The 13,546-nt window shown below is 38.5% G+C and overlaps 1 protein-coding gene across 4 annotated transcripts; it reads right to left on the reverse strand.

Annotated features, from left to right (window-relative positions):
- Positions 1 to 1,540: 1,540 nt before the first annotated feature.
- TLR10 (toll like receptor 10) lies at positions 1,541 to 12,342 on the reverse strand. Of its 4 annotated transcripts, XM_063807978.1 has the most exons (3): positions 5,416 to 5,732; positions 5,081 to 5,269; positions 1,541 to 4,958 (listed from the first exon to the last, which is right to left on the reverse strand). In XM_063807978.1, exon 3 carries the CDS (start codon positions 4,894 to 4,896, stop codon positions 2,461 to 2,463), a length of 2,436 nt encoding a protein of 811 aa, XP_063664048.1. In that variant the 5' UTR covers positions 4,897 to 4,958; positions 5,081 to 5,269; positions 5,416 to 5,732; the 3' UTR covers positions 1,541 to 2,460. The 4 variants fall into 4 exon arrangements, with proteins under 4 accessions (XP_063664048.1, XP_009445751.1, XP_063664054.1 ...); XM_009447476.3 differs by lacking the exons at positions 5,081 to 5,269; positions 5,416 to 5,732 and adding an exon at positions 12,215 to 12,342; XM_063807984.1 differs by having other exon boundaries at positions 5,081 to 6,995.
- Positions 12,343 to 13,546: the final 1,204 nt, after the last annotated feature.

Raw genomic sequence — 13,546 nt, forward strand, 5'->3', positions numbered from 1 at the left:
ATCTCCTATTATATATATATCCTATATATATATATCCTATTATATATATCATATATATAATATCCTATTATATATAGGATATTATATATAGGATATATATATATAAATATATATATTTATATATACTTTATATATATTTGTATATATATCCTATATAGCTCCTATATATATCCTATTATATATATCCTATTTTATATATATATCCTATATATATAATATCCTATTATATATATATATGTACCTCCTATATATATAGGAGTTTATTAAGGAGTGTTGACCCACACAATTACAAGGTCCCACAATAGACCTTGCAATAGATAGATAGATAGATAGATAGATAGATAGATAGTATTGTGTGATATATATATATATATATCCTATTAGTTCTGTCCCTCTAGAGAACCCTGACTAATACAGATGGAATGAGATTTTTAAAAGTAGATGCTTTTCTAGGTCAAGAGCAACCAAATTTTGGCAATTTCACATGACGTGAGCTCTACTTAGGAATCCTACAATTCTGGATTCTCTGTCTTCTTACCTGAGTTTTACCTATTCCTGCTCTTCCTGAGCTTCTCAGAATATGCCTTTAAATTCCACCATCTATCCTTAAGCCAGTTGAGTTCCCACTAAGCTCCTCTAGCCAACCCAACATCCATTCCATAAACATTCATTGAGCACCGGTTCTGAACCAGGGACTGCTGCAGACACAAGGGCAGATGTAAGTCTGTCTTAGCCTTTGAGGAGTTCATAGTCTAGTGGGAAATTGAAACTTTAAAAATGTACATAATTAGGTTGATGATAGAAATATGTCCAAAGTGTGGAAGAGAATCAAGAAGCATCATGCTTACGGGAAAGAGTGAGGATGATTTCAAAGAAGAGTCGATATGCGGATTGTGTCCTGAGAGAACTGTAAGGTTTCCTGAACAAACCCAAGTAGGGAAGGCATTACAGCAGGCAAGATGTGAAATCTGGGCTCTGGAGCCATGAAAGAACACTGAAAGTTCTGGGGAAGGGCCAGTAGCTCCACAGGGCCCAATGATAGGATGCAAGGAGGGGCTGTAATCCCAGCACTTCGGGAGTCGAAGACAGGAGGATCATTTGAGGCCAGGAGCTCAATACTGCAGTGAGCTATGATCGCACCACTGCATTCCAGCCTGGGTGACAGAGCAAGAGCTAGTCTCTAAAAATTAAAAATAAAGAAGATGCAAGGAGATAAAAGGAGATTGCTGTCAGATCTTAAAGGAGCATGACATTCTCTCCCTGAATCATGTGTTTAAGCCACAAAAATTTTTTCTAACCAGAGAAGTGACATGATGTTTGTTTTTGAAATATAATTTTGCAAAATTATAATTTTTGAAATATAATTTTGCAAAATTATAATTTTTGAAATATAATTTTGCAAAATTATAATTTTTGAAATATAATTTTGCAAAATTATAATTTTTGAATATAATTTTGCAAAAATTATATTTCAGGAGTGCTTTTCTTCCTGTGACCCGTGAGACCAGAAAGAAGAATCAAGCCAAATGAGTAGGATGTGTAGGCTTTAAAAACTATCTTTATTTTTTTTCTACTTATAAAAGAAATACAGATTCATTCTAAACAATTCAAACATTATAGAAATACACAACATAGAAATCAAATGCTCCCTGTAATCCAACCTCCCAGACCCAAACCACTGTTACTACATCTGGTATAGATTTCTTTACACTTTTATTTCAATGCCATTTCAATGGCAAAAACCACAGTTAGTTTTGCACCAACCTAATAGTTTATAACATATTAATATGTTTTTTCCATACCAGGAAATGTACAGCTACCTTATTCTTTTTAGTGGTATGTAATATTATATTACATTAATGTACTATAATTTATTGAATTAGACCTTATTTTGTGGCCATGAGGATGTTTTCCATTTTTTTCTTTTTTTCTTTTTTTTTTTTTTTTGAGATAGAGTCTTGCTCTGTCACCAGGCTGCAGTGCAGTGGCTCGATCTCAGCTCACTGCAACTGCCACCTCCCAGGTTCAAGCGATTCTCCTGCCTCAGCCTCCCAAGTAGCTGGGACTACAGGCGTGCACCACCACGCCCAGCTAATTTTTGTATTTTTAGTAGAGACAGGGTTTCACCTTGTTGGCCAGGATGGTCTCCATCTCTTGACCTCGTGGTTCACCCACCTTGGCCTCCCACAGTGCTGGGATTACAAGCGTGAGCCACTGCACCTGGCCACATTTTTCATGATTATAAACAATCCTGGGATGAACACCTTTTTCCATAAGCCCTTATAAACTTGTGAAGGTGTTTCTATAGGATACATTCTTAGAAATCCTTCTAGAAACTGATATGAAGGGAATAACCATTTTTTATTTTAATAAATATTGTCAAATTGCCATCATAAAGGTTGTATCAATGTACATCCCAAGAGTGTATGTGGTCCCCAACTTCCCAAGGACTGTGGGATTTTATAGGCAGTCTGTTCTCATCAGAGAGATTGTAGAACCTCGAGACTCTTCATTTAACTCTGTGAATGTCTGCAGTTCATACATTTCTCTGGTGGCTGATACATTAACATTAATAGCAGCTCGAAGGTTTGCCCAGAAAAGCCCACATTTACGCCTATCCTTGGGCCATTCCAAGTATGCTTTTTTTTCCAGGAGAGCTTTCAGTTTATGATACCTGGTGGGAATGCAGTAGAATGGAATGGGTTCCAGTAAGATAAGAATTATATGATCAGAATTTTCATGGAAGAGATTGTGGTGGGCAAAGTAGAATTCATAATGGCACCACTCATTCTGGACAAAGTTGGGAGACAAAACAAAGATGGACTTATAGCTTTTCTCAATGAAGCTTACAATATTTTCACTAATGCTTTTGCCAGGGTCAAAGTAGCTTTCATAAAGGCAAATCAAGATAGAACCATCTTCCTTCTCTAGATTGGGGATCAATTCATTCTTCACCCACAGAGAATCATGTTCACTGTATGAAATAAATGCGTGGAATCGGACATTTCTCTTGAGTTGTTCTTGGGTTGTTTTCCTAACCCTGTGCCATGTTTGTGTGCATTGACCTAGCATCCTGAGATACCAGGGCAGATCAAAGTGGAGACAGCAGAAGGCCACAGCCAACCCCAGAACTAGCATAATAACCACAATGGTGACAATCAACAGAGCTGTGTTGCAAGATAATTCGTGGAGATGAACGTCTTTTAACCGAGTTCCCCTTAGGTTTAAAGGGTATTCACAGGTGTATGAATCTGACCATCCAACCATCATGACCTCTGAATATGTTTCAAGCTGAATGAAATTTTTTAATTCACAGGTACACCGGAATGGATTTCTTCCCGCATTTAGAGTCTTAACTTCTTGGCAGCTCTGAACAAAATCCAGAGATGGGCTGAGAATGAAGTTCATTTCAATGTTCAGAATCGAAAGTCTACTGAAATGACTGCACCCAGGGAGATCAGTTAGAAAGTTAAATGCAATATTTAGTTCTCGTAAGGCCATCAGATGAATAGTCTCTTTAGGTACAGTTTGGATTTTGTTATTATTTAGGTCAAGTATTTGAATACTTTTGGGCAAGCACCTGAAGACAGAATCAGACAATTTATTGTATGACAGATTCATATTGACCACAGTTTCTGGCCATGAGCAATTTTCATCATTTTTATGTTGTAATAGATTTTGACTCAGATCCAAGTGTTCCAAGGGTGTGTTGTTAGCAAAGCAACTCACTAAAGAAAGTGTCTCCAGTTTATTGCCATTCAAAATGAGAGTTTTCAAGTGAGGCAGTTGGATAGTTCTTTTAAACAACTCGTCTGTTAAGATATTATTGGCAAAATTTAAATATTGGAATTTCGTAGGATAATTAGGGAAAAGCATGTGTGGCATTTGTGCATTTGATATTGTCAGGTTTTCTATGTCCATTTTGGTCAAAAGCAAATAGATTTTATCCTGTTGAATGTAAAACACTCTGAAATGTACATGCTCCAATTTTATAGTTCTCATTACAGTATTTGAGTAGTCAAATGAATTGTGGTCAAGATAAGCCTTACCACCAAAAGTCACATTTCGGATCTGAAAGTGTTCCACTGATGTATGCCAAACAAATTGTAAGATAAGGAAAAGGTCGTCCCAGAGTAAATCAACTTTATTAAGTAATAGAATCGATGTCTTAGCATTTTCTAAACTAAGATTTCGTTGCATTTCATAACTTACAAATTGGCTTTTGCCATCTATATTTGTCATTTCTAATATTTTTGAAGTCTTGATTCCATCACGCAAAAGAACCCAGAAATTTGTGTCCATTGGTAAAACAATGTGCAGTTTTGTTGTGTTTAAGATGGGCAGGCTACCTTCTTCATAATGAGAAAGAGTTCTGAATCCTAAGAAGACAGTATTTAGATGCAGATGAGCAATTTTCTGGAAATCTGATTTTTGTATTTTTGCCCCACTCAAACCTAGGATTTCCAGGTGTGACATGTTGCCAGCTTCCTCACAGATAGGCATGGTGTCAAAGTCATTAAAAGAAAGATCTAAATACCTGAGACCTGCCAGTAAATACCAAGTTACACTCTTCAGTCTGTTATTAGACAAATCTAAATATCTTAACTCCTTGTTGAATTCAAAGGTTTTGAGATCCAGCTGTTGAATTCTGTTATGGCATAGAATCAAAACTCTCAGTTTGGAGACAGAATGAAAATCTGAACTCTGGAGTTGAAAAAGGAGGTTATAGGATAAATCCAGTGTTGTTGTGGCTGGGGTCAAGTCTGCGGGAACCTTTCTTAGAGACATGTTGGAGCAGTTGGTCATCAGTTCCCTTTCTTCTGGCAGCTCTGGAGCATCACCCTCTACTGTCATAACAATACTACAAAATATGTAAATGTTTCTGATGAGTCTCATTGTATTTCCAAGGATTTTACCACTGATTTCCTCATACGAATGATGAAGATGAGCTCAAAACCCTAAAAAAAAGTATACAATGTTAGATTTTTATTTGGTTTGTTAAATCCTGTAGGATTTTTATTTGCAAAAAAAATGCCAACATCTGACTACATTCATCAAGAGGTTGGAATAAGGTCCCAACCTGTATATTGGGTCTTCGACTTGATCTCAGAGCATTGGCTGAGAAGTCTCCAAGCTGGCTACTGTGCCATGTCTCCGTTGTTGAGGTAAGTGAGGATTCTCAGAGAGGAGAAGCATAATGGCCCTTTGGTTTAAGAACTGCATTGTCAGGCCATACTCAATACCCTCTCTCACATCTCCTTTTGATAGCCTGAAGATTTCAAGAAAATTGAAAGTAATTTGTTTTATTACCAGACATTGTGAGCCTTTGACTTGATATCAAGGAGTTACCCCTCAATTTTTGTATTTTTGGATATAGAAAGTCCCTGGAGCCACTATCTGACTTTCAACACTTACCTTACAGATGGAAGTTTCAAAACAGGAAACAAATAGAATTATTCCTGTCCTTCTGCCTCTATATGTCTTCAGGTTGGTGGCAAAAGCAATCTGGATTACTGCCAAATAATAGTATTAATGTTGAAAAACAATTTCCAGGTGTGACATGTTGCCAGCTTCTCCACAGATAGGCATGGTGTTAGTCATTAAAAGAAAGATCTAAATGTCTGAAACCTGCCAGTGAATACCAAGCTACAATCTTCAGTCTGTTGTTAGACAACTATAAATGTCTTAACTTCTTGTTGAATTAAAAGGTCTTGATATTCAGCTGCTGAATTCTGTTATGGCATAGAATCAAAGCTTTCGGGTTAGATTTCAATGTGCCAAGATACATACTAATTGCTTCATGTATATTATCTCATTTATTTATCACCATACTCTGTGAGGGAAGTACTACTACTCCCATTTGATAGATGAGGAAATTGAAGGATATAGAATTCTGAGGACTTTGGGAGATGTGCCAGGCTTCACGTGGTTGGATTAGACGTAGAACAGAGGTAGTTGGAGTACTAAGATTTTACGATATTCATTATTCAAGATATTTATTAAGTACCTATTCTGCCAGAAACTTTTCTAGGCACTGGGGAAGTAGCAGTGAACAGAAGAGATTTCTGTTTCTACATAGCTTATATTCTAGAGAGAGGGTAAGAAAAGAGAGACTGCAAACAAAACAATACGTTTATATGTTATGACTCACAATTCCACATGCCTGGGGAGGCCTCACAATCATGGTGGAAGGCAAATGAGGAGCAAAGTCATGTCTTATGTGGCAGCAGGCAAGAGAGCATGTGCAGGGAAACTCCCCTTTATAAAACCACCAGATCTCATGAGACTTATTCACTATCATGAGAACAGCATGGGAAAGACCCGCCCCCATGATTCAATTACTTCCCACCAGGTACCTCCCACAACATGTGGGAATTATGGGAGCTACAGTTCGAGATGAGATTTGGGTGGGGACCAATATCAGGCAGTGATATTGTCTTGAAGGAAAAATAACTAAGATAAGGGAAACAGAGAGACACTGGGGAGTGATTTTCTTTTTTATAGAATGATCAAAAAAGGCCTCCCTGATAGTGATCTTCATGCAGAAATCTAAAGGGGGTGAAGAAGCAAGACACTTGTTGTCTGGGGAAAGAGTATTTTGGAGAGAGAGAGAACAGCAAGTACAAATTTAAAGATCCTGATGTGCCTGGAAAATGTGAGGAAGACCTGGAGTGGAGTTAGGGGACGGAATCAGAGAAGAGGTCGGATCTTATAAGAACTTGTCAATTTTCCTCTGACTGAAATAAGAAACCAGCAGAAGATTTAGAGTCCAGGAGTGGCAGGTTCTGACATACATTTTAAAGATTCCTCTGTTTGAGGCAACCTATAGAATGGGAGAAAATTTTTGCAATCTGTCCTTCTGACAAAGGGCTAATACCCAGAATCTATAAAGAACATAAAAAAAAGTACAAGAAAAAAACAACCCCATCAAAAAGTGGGTGAAGGATATGAACAGGCACTTCTCAAAAGAAGACATTTATGCAGCCAACAAACATATGAAAAAAAGCTCATGATCACTGGTCATTAGAGAAATGCAAATCAAAACCACAATGAGATACAATCTCATGCCTGTTAGAATGGTGATCATTAAAAAGTCAGGAGACAACAGGTGCTGGAGAGGGTGTGGAGAAATAGGAATGCTTTTACACTGTTGGTGGGGATGTAAATTAGCTCAACAATTGTGGAAGACAATGTGGCGATTCCTCAAGGATCTAGAACTAGAAATACTATTTGACCCAGCAATGCCATTATTGGGTATCTATCCAAAGGATTATATATCATTCTACTATAAAGATATATGCACACACGTGTTTATTGCAGCACTATTCACAACAGCAAAGACTTGGAACCAACCCAAATGCCCATCAATGATAGACTGGATAAAGAAAGTATGGCACATATACACCATGGAATACTACGCAGCCATAAAAAAGAATGCGTTCATGTCCTTTGCAGGGAAATGGATGAATCTGGAAACCATCATTCTCAGCAAACTAATACAAGAACAGGAAACCAAACACATGTTCTCACTCATAACTGGGAGTTGAACAATGAGAACACATTGACACACACCAGGGCCTGTCAGGGGGTGGGGGGCTAGGGGAGGAATAGCATTAGGAGAAATACCTAATGTAGATGATGGGCTGATGGGTGCAGCAAACCACCATGGCATGTGTATACCTATGTAACAAACCTGCACGTTCTGCACATGTACCCCAGAACTTAAAGTATAAAATAAATAAATAAATAAATAAAAAGATTCCTCTGTTTGTTGGGTGGAAATGACTGGGAGCCACAAGGCTGGCAGGGAAGACTCCTTGGGACACTATAGAGTAACTTGTGCCAGAGAGAATGTATCAATGGAAGTGGAGAGAAGTGGTTAGATTCTAATTTCAAATTAGTAAACAATTTAACTCTACGTGCCCCCAGACCAGGCTCTCTGAAGGCACCAAGGGCAGGTGATAAGTTAGTGGCGGAGTTTTTCTGCTTCCATTTGTATGTATCTGTTACACATTGACCCTCAACCTCCTTCAGACAGGTCACTCCCATAGACAAGCAGAGGGAGCAAAAGACATGCTCAACAGAAAGAGGATAGGGTAGAGAGACTTCTCTGTGCGTGTCATGTTCCCATCATTCTGAAAGGCTGGATGGGAGGTGAGGGAGGCAGTGGGCACGCCCATCCACAGGAATGCACACAAACATGGCGGGGTAACAAAGGTGGGGCAGAATCAAAACATAAGGCCACTTAGAATGTTACCTCTCTCTCATCTGTATTTCTCTTTCTCTAGAACCTTCCCAAGTCTGGTTTTTTTCTTGAAGTGAAGAAATTCCAGAAAACCTATGGAGAGTAGGGAGTGAGAGGGCCACTCCCAAGTTTTCCATTAGCCGCTGATACTAGTAAAGGAGAGAGAGCATCTTATCTCTGATCTTGGGAACACATATGATCATAGTTTCTTTGTGTGAACTCCCTTACAATGTAAACTTGGAGAATTCTTTTGTAAAAATATTAATTATCCACATTGATCATATAATTTTTATATTTCATAAACTATTGTTTCTGGTAAGTGTTCTCAAATATCTTGGAGAAAAAGCAATCATTTTGGTAAGGTCACCACATTTAGATGATTTCTCAAAACACCAACTTTTAAAAACATGGTCAAATGACTTAAGATACCTCCGGCCGTATTTTTCTTTACTGACATTTCAGTGACTCCCTAGAGTGTAATGTATACTAAAATATTATACTGCATTAATATGTAAATATAACACAGTATAATTATCAGAAAAAACAAGTGAATATTCTATTTAATTAACTTAGTTCCTGCTGGATTTTTGAACTGTTATATATTTAAGAGTAAGTTTTCTACATCTACTTTAAAATATTTCTAATAGAAAATCAGTTTACAACTGTGGCCTGGAAGTGTAATTACTACTCAAATTATTGTGTTCATAGTATCCAATGTATAATGATAAACTTTATATTTTCTTTCAGTTTTCTTAAAACTATACATTAAAATTCAGAATATCTTAATTTCCATGCCACTAGATGCAGAAAATAATTTTCCATGAATTCATGATCTCTTCTGAATGACCTCTTAGTAAATAAACTTTCATTCATTTGCTTATCACCTGTCCCTTCTCTGTTCATTCCCGTGGTAGCTGTCTGTCTTGTTCGCTTCTGTATCCTCAGCATGTAGCATAGTGCTTGACACATGGTGCCTGCTCATTACTGCTTGTTGAATGCACATATGAATGAATGAATCCTTGTATGTATGAATTTCAACGTTTTAATCCTTAGCACAACGTGATGCATAATATGCTCTCATAAATATGTGTTGAATGAATGAATTTATGTTGTGAATTCCTGATACAGTGCAGGGCATGATGGTTGAAGAATGAGTTTGGTAGGCCTGGCGCGGTGGCTCAGGCCTGTAATCCCAGCACTTTGGGAGGCTGAGGCAGGTGGATCACAAAGTGAGGAGATCAAGACCATCCTGGCTAACATGGTGAAACCCTGTCTCTACTAAAAAAATACAAAAAATTAGCCGAGCATGGTGGCATGTGCCTGTAGTCCCAGCTACTCTGGAGGCTGAGGCAGGATAATCGCTTGAACCCAAGAGGTGGAGGTTGCAGTGAGCTGAGATGCCACCACTGCACTCCAGACTGGGCAACAGAGCAAGACTCAGTTTCAAAAAAAAAAAAAAAAAGAATAAGTTTGGTTTTACGGATTGATGGATCTGTGTTCAAATCCAATGCTAACCATTCATCCACTCATTAGCTATGTACTCGGACCATTTATTTAATCTCTGAAAGATCTGGTTTTGTCATCTGTAAAATGGAGCTTGTGAAGAGGCATAAGACAATGTATGTAAGTCACTTAGTACCATGCCTAGCATATCACACTTAATAAATGGTGGCAGTTATCAGGTCAAGACTCAGGTGAAGCAAGGAAGGCATAAATGTTAAGGGGGTCCCAAGGAACTAAGTAATCAAGATAATGTTTACATGAAATATTTTTAAAAATGAAAATTAATGCAAAAATCTATGTTGAACAAAATATCGAAATTTTTCATAAAGACAGGATCAGTATTACTGATTGTTTCTTTTGCCTCAGGCTCTATTATGGCTTGATAGGACCCTGGCAGTTATAATCATTAGGTTGACAAAGGTGCTTTTAATGTTATCATCTCATAGAGTGCTTAATTTGTAGCAATTGACTTTAAGCTTCTAGGTCTTAGAGCCATGGCCCCTTAAGAATGCAGCAGAATCTAACCCAGTTGCTTTAGCTGGAACTCTCTGCGCTGAGAAGTCAGAGTTTCTATCTCTTACCCACTTCTTCCCCCTGCCCAATACCACAGTCTTATCTGGGACTACAATGGGAGAGGAACTCTTTTTGAACTTCTCTTAATATAACAATAGTAAAGGTCCTAACTCTCAGGCAATACTTATGCATTATGACATTTTATAAAAACAACTTTTATATAGAGACAGGGTCTCACTATGTTGCCAAGGCTACCCTTAAACTCCTGGCCTCCAGCAATCTTCCCACCTCAGCCTCCCAAATGGGTGGGATTAGAGGTGTGAGCCACTGTGCTTAGCCTCATTAAAGCAATTTTAAAAGTAGGACATACACTTTTTTTTTTTTTGAGATGGAGTCTCGCTCTGTTGCCCAGGCTGGATGGAGTAAAGTGGTATGATCTCAGCTCACTGCAAGCTCCACCTCCCAGGTTCAAGCGATTCTCCTGCCGCAGCCTCCTGAGTAGCTGGGATTACAGGCACCTGCCATCATGCCCAGCTAATTTTTGTATTTTTAGTAGAGATGGGGTTTCACCATGTTGGTGATGTAGTCTATAAATAGTATATATATGTTAATATCATATCCCTACTACTACGTTAAAAGCAGGTAAAAAACAGAGAATGACCTTCCTTAATACATCTTTAATATCTTATAATTTAAAAGTCCAAGTCAAAAGACATCATCAAATGTCTAGTGTTTTACCAAAGAATATTTAATCATCTAATTTATCTTTTCCCAATGATATAAAGAAATAGAAAAGAGATTAAGAACCTATTGAATGTTGAATGATCTTTGCAACATAAGAGTAAGAATGACTTCTTTTCAGTATTTCCTACGTGTCTGACATGGAGCTAACTGTTTTATGTCCATTACCTTGTTTAATCCCTCAATGACTCAACAAAATGGCGGTCATTATTATTCATATTTTACAGATGGAGGAGCTAAAGCCCAGAGGTAAAGTAACTTGCCCAAGATGACCAACTGAAGAAGCAGAGATTTGAACCCAGACCTGTTTTGTTCCTTCTGGATGGTAACTAAACCCAAATGCAAGGCACCTCAAACCTTGAAATGAGGTGGCTTAAGATGTAACGACATCCTAAGGACCGAATCACTGAGGTTGAATCCATTGATCTGACCAGCTGCCATGGCGGCCACTTCCTCCTTTCTCACTCCATGCCCCTCTCTATGAAGCTTCATGCAGCTGCTGTGGGACACTCTGCTAGGTGCCACAAAGTTCAAGAGACTTTGCCTACATGTATAAATATATTCTTAGGAAAGTTATAAGTTCACAAGAATTGAAATAAAACTCGAAGTGCATCCTATTCCTAATTAATAGCTCAATGTAGGTGGTCTGGGAGAAAGCTTATCAAGAAACCAAATGCTCACAGGTTGTTAACCACCTCTTCTTTACAGCAACCACATATGGCCCTCTTTGTCCACTTCTGAAGGAAACGGAATAAGAACTGCATTGTACAAGATTCATCAGGTCTGCCCCTACTTTTAAACAGGTAACACAAATGCAGAACTTTTCAACGGGGTAAAGGAGCAACAAATATGCCTTAAATAGCCAAAGGTTTCATCCAGCAGAGGTTAACATACACCGTGGGGAAATAAGAGCTAGAAAAAACTTGCCACAATGCATGGGACCGTTCAATCTGAATAGAAGAGCTGACCAGGTTTGATCCACAATCAGTGAAAAGAAACCCACGCTCTCAAGCATCTGCAAGAAATTCCTCAGATCAATAGCCCCAAGGTCACTAATCATTAATCTAGACAAAATAGTAAATACTAAAAATCTAAATAACCCTACTTCCCTCCCCTCAATATTAGCTCAAATTATCTCCTCTTTAGAAAATACCCATGCAGCCCTTATATCTTTTTAATGAGAGTTACAACAAACAAAGCTAAGGTTCTTACCCCACGGCTTGCACTCTCTCAGCAGAGCTGCAGGTGCGTGGATGATTCGTTGACACGGTCAGAATTGGCTGCAGGAGGGAATTGAATCAAGTTTTTCTGTAAAGCTTAAACCCCATACGCCCTCTTCTGCATTCTAGTGGTATTTCATGTTATATATATTCATTATAATCTTAGCACTTTTTAAAATTGTGGTCAAATACACATAACATAGGAGTTATCATGCTCACCATCTTTCTATTTTTATTTTTATTTATTTTTTTTTGAGGTAGGGTCTCACTTTGTCACCCAGGCTGGAGTGCAGTGGTGTGATCACTGCTCACTGCAGCCTTGACCTCTTGCGCTAAAGCCCGCAAGAGGCTGGGCTTCTCAGTCCCGCAAATGTCTGGGACTACAGGCGCTCACCAATTGGCCTGGCTAAGTTTTTTGTATTTTTTGTAGAGACGGGGTTTCGCCAGTTGCCCAGGCTGGTCTCGAACTCCTGAGCTCAAGTGATCTGCCTGTCTCGGCCTCCCAAAGTGCTAGGATTACAGTGTGAGCCACCGCGCCTGACCTTAAGCATTTTTAAATGTACAATTTAGTGGCATTAATTAAGTACATTCACACTGTTGTGCAACCACCACCACTGCCCATCTCCAAAGATTTTTCATCATCCCAAACTGAAATTCTATGCCATTAAAAAATAATTTCCCATTTTCCCCTCCCCTCAGACCCTGGAAACTATAATTCTACTTTCTGTCTGTGTGAATTTGACTACTCTAGGTACCTCATGTCCGTGGAGTTATACCATATTTGGTTTTTTGTGACTGGCTTATTTCATTGAGCATAACGTCTTTAAGGTTCATCCATATCATTTCTATTATTATTACATAGAATAATAGAATCTTTCCTTCCTTTTTTAAGGCTGAATACTATTTTGTTGTATGTACGTCCCACATTTTGTTCATTCATTCATCCATCAATGGACATTTGGGTAGTTTTCACCTTTGGGCTCTTGTGAATAATGCTGCTGTGAACGTGGTGCACAAATATCTATTTAAGTTGGTACTTAACATTCTTTTGAGTCTATACCTAGAAGTGGAATTCATGGATCATATGACCATTCTGTTTAATTTTTTGCAGAACCACCATACTGGTTTTCCACAGCATCTTAGAGCACTTTGATGATGCTTTTCTTCAAGGTGCAGGTCGGTTATCCCTTTCATCAGTTGGGTGGGGCAGTCATGTGATGATGGGCAGGAGTAGGAATAGTGACTCCATAATTTCAGCAACCAGGCAGGAAGAGGGCGGAAAAGAGTTATCTAGAGCAGGGGCCCCCAACCCCTGGGCCACAGA

This window comes from Pan troglodytes, chromosome 3 (genome assembly GCF_028858775.2).
Source record: "Pan troglodytes isolate AG18354 chromosome 3, NHGRI_mPanTro3-v2.0_pri, whole genome shotgun sequence".
NCBI lineage: Eukaryota > Metazoa > Chordata > Mammalia > Primates > Hominidae > Pan > Pan troglodytes.